At 57.3% G+C, this 12,324-nt stretch overlaps 1 protein-coding gene and 1 pseudogene across 1 annotated transcript in view; both read left to right on the forward strand.

Annotated features, from left to right (window-relative positions):
- The window catches only part of LOC101542134 (tyrosine-protein kinase ZAP-70), a 40,238-nt gene extending 29,229 nt beyond the window's left edge, over positions 1-11,009 (forward strand). The window contains exons 4-15 of the mRNA XM_055119781.1: positions 1,640-2,060; positions 2,485-2,645; positions 4,844-4,982; positions 5,075-5,162; positions 5,242-5,288; positions 5,493-5,538; positions 6,518-6,710; positions 7,207-7,413; positions 8,941-9,133; positions 9,234-9,374; positions 9,688-9,800; positions 10,666-11,009. Coding sequence (XP_054975756.1) covers positions 1,659-2,060; positions 2,485-2,645; positions 4,844-4,982; positions 5,075-5,162; positions 5,242-5,288; positions 5,493-5,538; positions 6,518-6,710; positions 7,207-7,413; positions 8,941-9,133; positions 9,234-9,374; positions 9,688-9,800; positions 10,666-10,792 — 1,857 coding nt within the window. The 5' untranslated portion in view covers positions 1,640-1,658 and the 3' untranslated portion in view covers positions 10,793-11,009. The remainder of the gene's footprint in view (positions 1-1,639; positions 2,061-2,484; positions 2,646-4,843; positions 4,983-5,074; positions 5,163-5,241; positions 5,289-5,492; positions 5,539-6,517; positions 6,711-7,206; positions 7,414-8,940; positions 9,134-9,233; positions 9,375-9,687; positions 9,801-10,665) is intronic.
- LOC129399576 (uncharacterized) overlaps positions 1-12,324 on the forward strand; it is a 378,786-nt pseudogene that overhangs the window by 84,525 nt on the left and 281,937 nt on the right.

Genomic DNA, 12,324 nt, shown 5'->3' on the forward strand with positions numbered 1-12,324 from the left:
TTGTCTCCCTCATCTGAATCCTATTTACCTAAATGTCTTCAAACCCCTTAGGGGCCAAGGAGCAGACTTCCCAGTGTCACCTCTTCTGTCTAATGACTATAGCAGTGCTTCAGTCAATCCCCATTGATGGATCACTGTCATCCTGTTGCTCATTGATTTGCTCGAGTGGGCACCAGTAATGTCTCCATTGTGAGACTTGTTGTTACTGTTTTTAGCATATCGAATATGCCACAGGTAGCTTGCCAGGCTGTACCTTGGGGGCGAGACACTCTTGGTAGCTTGCTGGGCTCTCCGAGAGGGACGAAGGAATTGAACCCAGATCAGCCATGTGCAAGGCAAACACCCTACCCACTGTGCTATCACTCCAGCCATTGACGGATATTCAGATTACATAGCAGTATGTAGATACTTGACCAGAAAGGCAGGACGAAGGGAAATTTCCTCTTTTTTTTCCTTTTATTTTTCACTTTTTGGGTTCCATTCTGAGGTACTCAGGAACTGCTCTCCATTCTGTGTTCAGGAGATGTTTCCTGTAGTGCTGGGGGGAAGAAGGGGGTGAGGACCATGAGGTGCTGGGGATTGGACCTGGGTCTTCTGAATGCAAATTATGTGCACATCCAGTGGAACTGTCCCACCACACAGGAGAATCTCTAAGGCAGAAGGCGAAGGTCAGTGGAAAGGGAGCAGGTGGGCTGAGGAGGCAAAGCTTGCTCCAGTTCCAGGGCATCTATACCTGTCCATCACAGTGGAAAGGTCCATCCCCCAGCACCTCGCCTCAGCGTCCACACCCCTCCTTAAGGTTGGACACCCTGTTCCAGTGTCCTCTTTTCTCTCAGCCTCTCTTTGTCTAACAGTCACCACACAGGGCGTTTATTATCGTTTCCAACCCCCCTTCCCTTCCTTGTGTTGCTGTCATGATGGCGGTGGCGGCGCTCACCGGAGCCGCACACCTTAGTGTGTTCACACATGAGCTGTGTTTGGGGCAGCACCATGTCCTCTGGTGCTCACACACTAAGTTGCAGTGCCCACCCCTCAGCGTTGGGCTCTGAGGGTCCTTAACAGAGGTGAGGAGCACACTGGGGGCAGGGCAGGGCACACCGATCTGCTGCTCCCACGGGCAAGGTCAGTGCACCTTTGCGTACCTTTGCCTTAGAGCTCTCTGAGGGGCCTTGGGATGATTTTCCCATCTCCTGCTGAGTGATGATTCTCCCATCCCTTGCTGAGGCATCTCCTCCTGTCCCACCTGTCTCTACAGGAGACAGCACGCATCTGTCTTACCGTGTCCCGGCACCAGCCGGAACCACAGCCAAACCCATGTTTGGGAAACCAAGAGTTGGTTCCAGGGGCAGGGATGTGGGCGGAGGGTGTGTCTGGGCGCTCCACGCAGGGCTTCTGCCAAGTCAGAGGTGGGTGTGGGACTCCCAGCAGGCTCCAAACTCAGCAGGCCAGGCCTTCTCTCCAGGCCCTCTGCCGCAGGGCGCACCATCCACACGACGCTTGGCTTGCTCGGCGCCACCTCCCAGGGCGCCCAGCCCTGCAGGCTGAGTCCCACTAACTCCAAGTACCAGGCACGAGGGGTCAAGAACTGAGGCCAGGGTCCTGATGAAGCCCTTGACCTACCGTGTCTCCGACCCCGCAGGGCGCGGCGAGCCAGGGCGATGCCGGACCCCGCGGCGCACCTGCCCTTCTTCTACGGCAGCATCTCACGCGCCGAGGCCGAGGACCATCTGAAGCTGGCGGGCATGGCCGACGGGCTCTTCCTGCTGCGCCAGTGCCTGCGCTCGCTCGGCGGCTACGTGCTCTCGCTGGTGCACGACGTGCGCTTCCACCACTTCCCCATCGAGCGGCAGCTGAACGGCACCTACGCCATCGCCGGCGGGAAGGCGCACTGCGGCCCTGCCGAGCTCTGCGAGTTCTACTCCCGCGACCCCGACGGGCTGCCCTGCAACCTGCGCAAGCCCTGCAACCGGCCGCCGGGGCTCGAGCCGCAGCCCGGCGTCTTCGACAGCCTGCGCGAAGCCATGGTGCGCGACTACGTGCGCCAGACGTGGAAGCTGGAGGTGAGGTCGCGGCCCCTGGCGCTGAGCCGCGGGAGTCCCGTTTGGAAGACGCAGTTGAGGGGTCGGGAGCCGCGGAGGGGAATCCTCCAGGGCTGGGCCTGATTGATGCCCAGGGAAAGCGCGCGCGCCAAGGGAACGTGGAGGAGCGCGCCGGGGCCGGAGGGGCCGAGGCGAGGGGACCGGGGGTCCCCTTTCTCCACGCGACGCTGCTCGGCTCCCAGCCAGGGTCACAGTTGCCAATTGCATGTGAACTTGGCACTGATTGGAAGGCGGGGCTGGGGGTGCGGTCCTCTGGCGGGCGGAGCCTGGGAGATGGGGGTGGAAAGAGGCCGCCCCTCTATAGCCTGGATGGGGTGGCCCGGGAGATAGATGCGCGCGTCTGGCGACACTTGCTGTGGCCCAGGATTGACGCCCCCTTCCCTAGGGCGATGCTCTGGAGCAGGCCATCATCAGCCAGGCCCCGCAGGTGGAGAAGCTAATCGCCACCACCGCTCACGAGCGCATGCCCTGGTACCACAGCAGCCTAACGCGGGAGGAGGCCGAGCGCAAACTTTACTCTGGCTCGCAGACCGACGGCAAGTTCCTGTAGGTGGGGCTGGGGGGAGGCTGGGGCATTGGGGCTGTCCTGGAGGCGGGGTGCACACCTGACTTATTGCGCAGGTGCTCCCCCCGGAAGGCTTGTATGTGTGTGGCCCATGTTGAGAGGGTCCTGCCTCTGGAAACGTGCAGAGGGACCTGGGAAGGGAGCTGCAGGGGTTACTGGGGCAGAGCGGAAATGTCAGGGCTGTTCCTACCCACCGTGGACCCTTGGTGGGTGGCTGGACTGGTCTTCTGTGACTTCCTCATGCCAGGAGTGATGACTGTGTCCCTCCTGTGGACCCTGCCTCAGCTACACTAAGAATGTGGCAGGGAACTGGGGAGACAGAAAAGATGGCTCACTGCCACAGTGTGTCAGGTGTCAGGTGTGTGTGGAGGGAAGAAGCTGCTGCCTATTTAGATTGGAGAGTGTGTGTGGGGAGTGTGTGTACATGTGTGTGTGTGTGTGAGTGGGGGAACCTCTAAGCTGTGCTGAGCTGTGCTGAAGGATGTTGTCTCAGACCTGGGAAATTGAAAAGACAGAGACCAGGAGAAGGTTCTGGGTCTTCTCAAGAAAAAGCTAGGAGGTCCAAGTGCTTTATCTGAGGAGGTGGCAGAGGCAGAGGAAGGTGAGGGCAGAGAGGTGTCAGGAACTTTCACCCTGAGTGCTGCAGGAGCACCGGGCGAGTGTGACCTCAGCTCCCTCTAGCCTGGACGACTGTCCTGTCAAACTTCACAGTTGGCTTTAAGGACTATGTGTATCAGTGTGTTTAAAGCAAGGTACTGGAGATAGCCTACAAAGACTCTCTCTGTGTATGTCTGTCCCTGCTGCTCTGGTCTTAGCCATTGCTGAGCTCTGTGGCTGTGTTTGCTCTGAGGACTCGCCAAAGCTACTGAAAAACCCCAGCAGGGCTCTGCCAGCGGTCTCTGAACATAGGCAGCTTTTTGGATCACACCCGGCGATGTTCAGGCTTTTTCTGGCTCTGCACTCAGGAATTGCTCCTGGCAGTGCTTGAGAGACTGTATGGGATGCCAGGGATCAAACCGGGGTCAGCTAGCTGCATGCAAGGCAAATGCCCTACCTGCTGTACTATCGCTCAGCTGAGCTTGCCCAGGTGACCAGAGATGGAGAGACTTCGTGGGGGCTTCTTTTGGGGCCCGAGGATGGCAGATGTCCTCACTGTGACAGTCTTCCTATCTCTCCTGGTATCCCTACCCGCTATGGCTAGGAATTACATAGGCCTGTACTGCCCGGGGCACTTGCTGTCCAGAGAAGTATGCATGCTGCCCCTCATGCCTCCCATGTTTGTTGTGCAGTTTAGGGACGTTCTCTGGCCTGATTGAGAGGTGCTGGCCTATCTTGCTCACTGCCATGCCCCGTCCTCAGAGCAGCACCAGAACATGGCCTATGCTTGAGGTGCTCATGCACAAATACGCTCACAGACAGGCTCATACACACATGCATACACACATGTTCACAGACACACACGCACAAACACACTCACAGACATGCTCACACATGCACACCCAGATGAGTATCCAGAGGCAGAGCCCAAATTTAACCCCTTCACCTCTTGTGGCCTTCTCAGCCTCCCTCTTGCCGCACTCGCCCTTGTGGCCTTTTGATGTTTGGTCCCTACTCCTCTGTGGTCCCCACCTCCGCTGAAATCTACACTCAACAGGAAAACAGAACCGTATCAGTGACTCAAAACATGACTGTTGTGACAGGTTTTCCCCTGGATGGTGGGCGGAGGTGTCTGGCTATGACTCCAGGTCTGTGCGTATCTGTGTGTGTTGACCTGTGTGTGTGTGTGTGTGTGTGTGTGTGTGTGTGTGTGTGTTCATGTTTGCTGGGGGGCAGGATCTTCCTTCTGAGTGACTGTTTGAATATCATGATAGGTGGGCAAGTGATGGCTAGGGGATGCCCTTGATTGGCCGCTGAATGCCCCTCTCCAACCCGCCCCATCCGGGGGCAGCTTCCTCCTGTGAACACTTTCTCCCCCTGGGCCTCTTTAGGTCTGAGCATGGAGTAGGGTCTGACCTTGGTCTCTCCAGTTCCTGCTGCATCTACATGAGAGTTTATGATGCAGAGCCTTTAAACTGTGTGTGTGGGAGTGTGTGTGTGTGTGTGGGGGGGGGGTGGGAACAGGGCCTGGTGGGAAGGCCAGGTTGCTATCAGGGTGATATGCCTTCCCTCCCCTCCCCAGGCTGAGACCCCGGAAGGAACAGGGCACTTACGCGTTGTCCCTAATCTATGGAAAGACTGTGTACCACTACCTCATCAGCCAGGACAAGGCAGGCAAATACTGCATCCCTGAGGGCACCAAGTTTGACACTCTCTGGCAGGTTCGTTGCCCGCCCTCTCTTTTGGGGGGTGACATTGAGGTACGATGCTCAGGGGAGGAGCTGAGCTGTGGCCCTGACCCTGGTCCCTGCAGCTGGTGGAGTACCTGAAGCTGAAGGCTGATGGGCTCATCTTCTGCCTGCGAGAGCCGTGCCCCAATGCCAGCGCTAGCGCCAGCACAGGTAAGTGGTAGTGCCAGGGATGTGGGGGGTGCAGACTTCTCACTGCCCACCCCCCTCACTGTTCCTTCTGCTCCTCCAGGGGCTGCAGCTCCCACTCTCCCAGCTCACCCTTCCACCTTCACCCATGTGAGTCATTTGGGATGGAGGGGTCTGGAGTCGGGAAGGGCTGTGAGTCCCCTTCCCTGCAGGGCTGGATGGAGGGTGGGGCTGCTACAGAAGCAGATCCCTCATACCCCCAGCACCATCCCTGGGGACCCAGGCGTGTCAGGGAAGGAGTTAGGTGCCCCCAGCTCATGTCCTGCTGACTGACCCTGTGACCTTTGACCTCAGAGGCGGGTTGACACACTCAACTCAGATGGATACACTCCTGAGCCAGGTGAGCCAGCAGAGGGACAGATTGGGGGGGGGGGCTGGTGCCCGGTGGGATGTGGGGTCCCAGGCTGGGCTCTGCTAGGGTGTGGCAGGGGAGGGATGTTGTGTGTGTCCACCCATGGTGCAGGCTGGCCCATGGATCCTTGGGCTGTCGGGCTGCCGTGTTTGTAAGTCCCGTGCCCACCACATCCTGGACTCACATGCCTGTGAGCCCACTGGCTCCTCCTGGTGTATCTTATAAAGTAAATTCAGTCGCACTGTTACAGGTGTTGGTGGTGGCACACCAGACAGGGCTTAGGGGTACTCCCAGCTCTTATTCTGAAGTCACTCCTACGGATGCTGGGGGACCCGGTGATGCAGGGAATCCATCCTTTGACTCCCATAAACGTGCAGCCCATTGAGCTCCCTTCTCAGCCCCAGTCACTGTTTTACTGATGAGAAAGAGCGAGCAACTGCCTTTCAAAGGTGCCCCCCCAACCCCCAGACAGGCTGGAGCTGGGATTTGAACCCAGTTGAGTAGGAAGGTGCCACAGGCCAGTTCCAAAAATGCCTGCAGGAAATGCACGTTTGTTGTGTGGGTGCAAATCTTCCCAGTGAGGCACAGAGGACACCCGCACCTTTCTGTGCCCATGAGGCTCCCCCCCGCTGCAAGCCCTCATAGAACAGTGCTGCTATGCGTCCACACAGACACATGGGCAAAGCACCGGCCTTTGTATCAGTGTTCATGCACTGCTGTGGCAGGAGTGCTCACGGGAGCACATCCATGAACTTGGGCTGCTGCACACAGGGGTACACATGCACACAGATACTCATGCCTTTCACACTGCCTGGGCACAACATCATCCATCGGAAATAAGAGGGCACACATGTGTTCACGTGCCTGTGGGAGGGAGGCTGCCCTGCCTGTCCCTGTCTCTCTCCCTGATCTGGAGGGATGCTGGTGTGTGTGTGTGCGTGTGTGTCTGTCTGTGTGTGCATGCCAGCACGCCTTGCATCCCCGGAGAAACCGAGGCCAATGCCCATGGACACAAGCGTGTATGAGAGCCCCTACAGCGACCCCGAGGAGCTCAAGAACAAGAAGCTCTTCCTGAAGCGTGACAACCTCATCATGGCTGACATCGAACTTGGCAGCGGCAACTTTGGCTCTGTGCGTCAGGGCGTCTACCGCATGCGCAAGTAGGTGGCAGCCATTGCAGTCCGTGGGTGTTAAGGGGTGGCTGAGGGGAGGGGATTATCACCAGCCTTGAAGGTTGGAGGTGGGATGTCCAGGGAATCCGCCCCGGGACAGGCAATTGGATGCTGGAGGGTTCCCCAGGATGGAGTGGGGACAGTCTGGGGGCTGGGGAGTTGCAGTGAGGTGAGCCCACTGCTGACCCAAGGGCAGCACAGGGCGCCTTCCTTGCCACCCCACCTCACCCGTCACTGAGTGCTGTGGAGTCTGGAGATGTTTCTTACAAGTGGGGGACAGTTCCAGCGAGGGACTGCACTTCCCCAGAGACACTCCTGGCTCCACCAGAGACCCTCAGGAGTGCAGGCCCTGAATGGAGATCTGAGTGATGAACTGTGGCTAGGACCCCTCAAAGCTTAGGGAAACAGGGGGTGGGTCAGGAGGGGGCTGAGCATGGCTTCTACCCTCACCTATATGCCTTGTTCTGCGTTGTCCACCCACCAGGAAGCAGATCGATGTGGCCATCAAGGTGTTGAAACATGGCACAGAGAAGGCGAATAAGGATGACATGATGCGTGAGGCACAGATCATGCACCAGCTGGACAATCCCTACATCGTGCGGCTCATCGGCCTATGCCAGGCTGAGGCACTCATGCTGGTCATGGAGATGGCGAGCAGTGGGCCCCTGCACAAGTTCCTCCTGGGGAAGAAGTGAGTCCTGTGTGTGGTGGGGACAGGCACTGGGACCCCTCTCATGACCTCATCTTTACTCATGTCCATACCTCACTCACACCCCAATGCCCACACTCACAGCTGCAACAGTGCAGATTGCAGAACTCTGGGCCTTGAGTCCCAGCTCTGCCACCAACTGGTGGGCCCCAGGCTGGCTTTGTGATCTCTCCTGCTTCCTCCTTGTTATCTGCTTCAAGGGGCCACTGGGAGGACCCAGTGAGTTGCTATGATGGGTGCTTAGACACCAGCTGGCAAGAGCTTTAGAAGCATCAGTTGCCAAATTCACAGCCCAGGAAAATTGCCAGCAATCTCTGACTATCCAAGGGTCCAGTGATCTGCAGTCCAAGGCTTGTTTTCTACCACTGGGTGTTGCATTTTTAAAATATTGTCAAAAGGGGAAAAAAACCCAACCCAAAAGCAAAACAAAGACATACAGAACTAGAGGGACCTGCAAAAGCACAAATATTTATTCTGGCCTTTGCCTGGTGCTGCTTTCCAATCGCCAGTCCCTCTGTGCTCCTTTTGACCCCAGCCCTTCCCCACACAGCTGCCTTCTCTTCTCTTCCTGGGGACACATCACCTGCCACTCAGGCTTTTGCTGGTGGCGTGGGGCTTCATAGCAGGTGCTGTGGGTGCTCAGTCCTTTGGCCTATGTAGATGGGGCAAGTGCCCGGTCCACTGTATTATCACTCCAGCCCCTATGGTTTTTATTTTTTAAAAATTGTGTGTGTAGGGGCTGGAGCGATGGCACAGCGGGTAGAGCATTTGCCTTGCACGCCGCCGACCCGGGTTCGATTCCCAGCATCCCATATGGTCCCCTGAGCACTGCCAGGAGTAATTCCTGAGTGCAAAGCCAGGAGTAACCCCTGTGCATCGTCAGTGTGATCCAAAAAGCAAAAAAAAAAAAAAAAAAACCCAAAAAATTGTGTGTGTTGGGTGGGGGTCAAGGGGAGCGCACATCCGGCCGTGCTCAGAGCTTATTCCTGGTGCTGCACTCAGGGATCATTCCTGGTGGTGTTTAGGGGACCATATGGAATGCTGGGAATGAAACACAGGTTGACAGAGTTTAAGGCTAGCACCCTACCTACTGTATTATCTCTCTGTTCCCTGATTTTTAAAAAAATTTAGGCCATGATTTACAGTACTGTTAATGATACGATTTAATGCAAAGTCATTCCGACACCACCTCTCCACCACTCAGTATCCACTCCCAGCCGCCCCGCCTGTCTTGGAAAGCTCAGTTCTATACACCAGTTATTTTCGAGTTAGTGCTTTTGTGTTCTTGTGGGTAGATCCCAAGGAGTGGAATCGCTGAGTCATTTGGGAGCTCTGTTTTAAAGCTGGGAGATATCTCCATACTGCTCTCCTTAAAACGTGGGTGATATTTAAAGCTAGTCAAGTCTGGATGGGTGCTGCAGTAGGTTTTCCTGGCTCACGGGAAGCACATGAGCAGCCTGTCGGGTCCCTGGCTTCCCCTCCCACCCACCCCCCGCCCCCGCACCGCAGGGAGGAGATTCCAATCAGCAATGTGGCAGAGCTGCTGCACCAAGTGTCCATGGGGATGAAGTACCTGGAGGAGAAGAACTTTGTGCACCGAGACCTAGCAGCGCGCAACGTCCTTCTAGTGAACCGGCACTACGCCAAGATCAGCGACTTTGGGCTCTCTAAGGCCCTGGGTGCCGACGACAGTTACTACACAGTGAGAACCAGGGTGCCTGGGGAGTACAGTGGGTGGTGGTGGCAGAGGACCCTGCCCTGCCACCCTTCACTCAACTGCAGCCTCGCCTCCTCCTCCTCAGGCCCGCTCAGCGGGCAAGTGGCCGCTCAAGTGGTATGCACCGGAGTGTATCAACTTCCGCAAGTTCTCCAGCCGTAGTGACGTGTGGAGCTATGGAGTCACCATGTGGGAAGCCTTTTCCTATGGCCAGAAACCCTACAAGGTGGGCAGGAGGCCAAGGGCAGGGTGGAATGAGTTGAGGTGGAATGGGGTGAGGCGAGGTGAGGCAGGAAGAGGATAGGTGAGGTGGGGTGCGACAAAGTGGGGTGGGGGCGAGGCTAGATGGGATGGAGGTGAGGTGGGATGGAATGAGGTGAGGTGGGATGGGGGTGAAGTGAGATGAGGCAGGGTGAGACTAGGTGGGATGGGGTGAGGCAAAGTGGGACCAGGTACAGTGAGAAGAGGTGAGGTGGGTTGGGTGGAGGGCAGGTGGAGGGCCCTGGATACCCACACACCTTTGCTTCTTGCCTGAGCAGAAGATGAAGGGGCCGGAGGTCATGGCTTTCATTGAGCAGGGCAATAGGATGGAGTGCCCACCGGGCTGCCCACCGGAAGTGTACAAACTCATGAATGACTGCTGGATCTACAAGTGAGTGGGGTGGGCAGAAGGGCCCCCTGGAGGACTCCTGGGCTGGTTGGCCCCGTCAGTGCCACAGAATGCCCTCAGGCCATCAGCACACAGCTTGCCCCAGCACCCCCTGGCCAGGGTGTGCCTCTGTGCTCAGTGTTCCTGAGCTGACCCAGGACACTCCTCCAGTCCAGCACCCCAGAACTCTCCATGCCTGTCCAACCTTCAGCCCCTACCCAGAGGGCACCCACTAATATATTCAAGCCAGCCCTCAAACATTGCAATTCCTAACAACATCAGTATCAAAACTGCCTCCAACATCTGGCAACACGCACCCAAACAGGCTATTCTCCTTCACGGAGCAGAGAGACATGATGCCTTTTCTTACCTCAGCTTCCTGGTGGACACGCAGGCAATGCAATACACAGACCCCGGTTTATAAAAAATGAATTACCACCCCGAGCTTACTGACCTGGCTCTAACAGTGAGGTGTGCCAACTCCCAAAGAGGCTCACAGCCAACATCCCACACAGTTGGGACCTGGATGAACCTCCATCTGTGCTCCACTGCGGGGAAATACTTGCACCCACCCGCATGAGCCCCCACCTGTCACCAAATGTCCTGGCTCAACATTCCCGGCAGCGTAGCTCCTGATGCTCAGTAGTGATGCCCAGAGCTGAACTCAGTGCCCCACCTCTTCAGCAGCTGACCCCAATAGACGGTTCCCTCCTCATCGCGAATATCAGCAGCTCTCCCGCAAGGTGCTGTAGTGACTCCCCCGAGACCCAGTGCTCCCTCCCCCCACGCAGCCTCCCTGGCCTCCTGAACCCCATGCATGCCCACCATTCTCCTGGGGTGTGGCCTTGACACCCTGCATCCCGCACAGGTGGGAGGAGCGCCCAGACTTTCTGACCGTGGAGCAGCGCATGCGCACCCACTACTACAGCCTGGCGAGCAAGGCCGAGAACCCTGGTGGAGATGAGAAGGGAGCCGGGGTGGCAGCAGCCACCTGACTTCCGGTCTGTCCTATATCCTGCCCTCGTGAGCCTCCTGCTGTGCCAGGGCCTCCAGGTTGGTGGGCCGGCCCAGCTTGGTCCCTGCAACCTCAGACCACACCCGCCTGGCTCTCCTTCGCTTTTGCCTCCTTTGAGCTAAGGGTAGAGGGCCCCTGGGCGGGGCCAGGGCTGGTCCTGCGTTGAGGGGCGTTGCTTTTCACAAGATCTCTCTGCCTCTGCGTCCTGGAAGGGAGGATTCTCAGGACTCTTGGCAGCAAGTCCCAAATCACAGGAATAAACTCGGCTTCTCTCAGTTTGCAACGCCTCGTTTTTTTCTGGGCTCAGGGTCAGGGTGGGTTCAGTAGAGAGGGATGAGGTTGGTAGAAATGGGGGAATGGATCATTGGAAGGGGTTGGGAGAAGTGCCAGAAAGCACCTTCTCTTGGGTGGGTCTGACCTCACACCCCCAAATCTGGGAGCTTACCTTTTCCACTTCTCTACCCAGGGAACTTCTTCAGACAAGTGAGAAGCTATGGCAGAGTGGGGAAACCGAGGCTGGTGAATTGTATGGAGCCTGGTGGCTCTCCCCTCTGGGGCCATGTCCTCAGCATCAGCCTCTTTCCCAGAGGCAAATTTTCTGTCATTTTGGTTTGGGTCCACACCAGCAGTGCTCAGAGGTCATGTTTGGGGGTCATCCCTGTGATCTTCTGTGCACCATGCAAAGTTGAGCGATCTCTCTGCCACTGGTCATGTGGGCTTCATTGCTTGCGGTCACGGCTTTTGGCTGTCACTGCGACGGGGATGGTGAACCTGATGTCATCCCAGTGCAAGTGTGTGGGCTCTCCTGGAGGCTCAGGCTGGACATTGGCTGTTATAGCAGCCAGGGAGACCTGTGATGCTGAGGTCCACACAAGGCCACATGTACCTCCAAAAGGCAAAGAGGGACAGGCCTTAGTTTGTTGCATCCCAGGAAGTTTCCTCTAGATATGCACTAGAAAGGTGACCAGATCTGGAGGCCTAGGAGTCCACACATAGGGTAGAGGGCGATGGTCGGGACGGTTTGGGAGGGTGTGCTGAGGGTTAGAGACCTCTCTGAGGGGATTTCTGAGGCTACATGAGTCGGGGTGCGTGGGGAGCAGTGGGGGCTCTTGCACATGACCAGTCTGCCAGTTGGAGGAGCACTGCAGTGAGCAGGGATGGAGAAATCAGGAACACAGCATGGGCCGGCGGGAGGTCGAGGTGTGGGGTGGGAGGGATGGCGTGGCACACAGCAGGGACCTCCTCTCTCAAGTCTAAGGGACTGCAGAGTTCTGGGCGCCCTACGGCTGCAGACAAGATGGACAGGAGCTGTGGCGGTGGGTGTGGCTGACTATGTGGGCTGGGTGAGTCGTTAGGCGGGGCGAGTCGGTGGGTGGGGCTGACTCAGTGGGCGGGGCTGACTTGGTGGGTGGGGCCTACTAGTGGGTGGGGCTACTCAGTGGGCGGGGCCATCTCAGTTGGCGGGGCTGACTCAGTGGGCGGGGCCGACTCAATAGGTGTGACTGGCTATGT

This window comes from Sorex araneus, chromosome X (genome assembly GCF_027595985.1).
Source record: "Sorex araneus isolate mSorAra2 chromosome X, mSorAra2.pri, whole genome shotgun sequence".
NCBI lineage: Eukaryota > Metazoa > Chordata > Mammalia > Eulipotyphla > Soricidae > Sorex > Sorex araneus.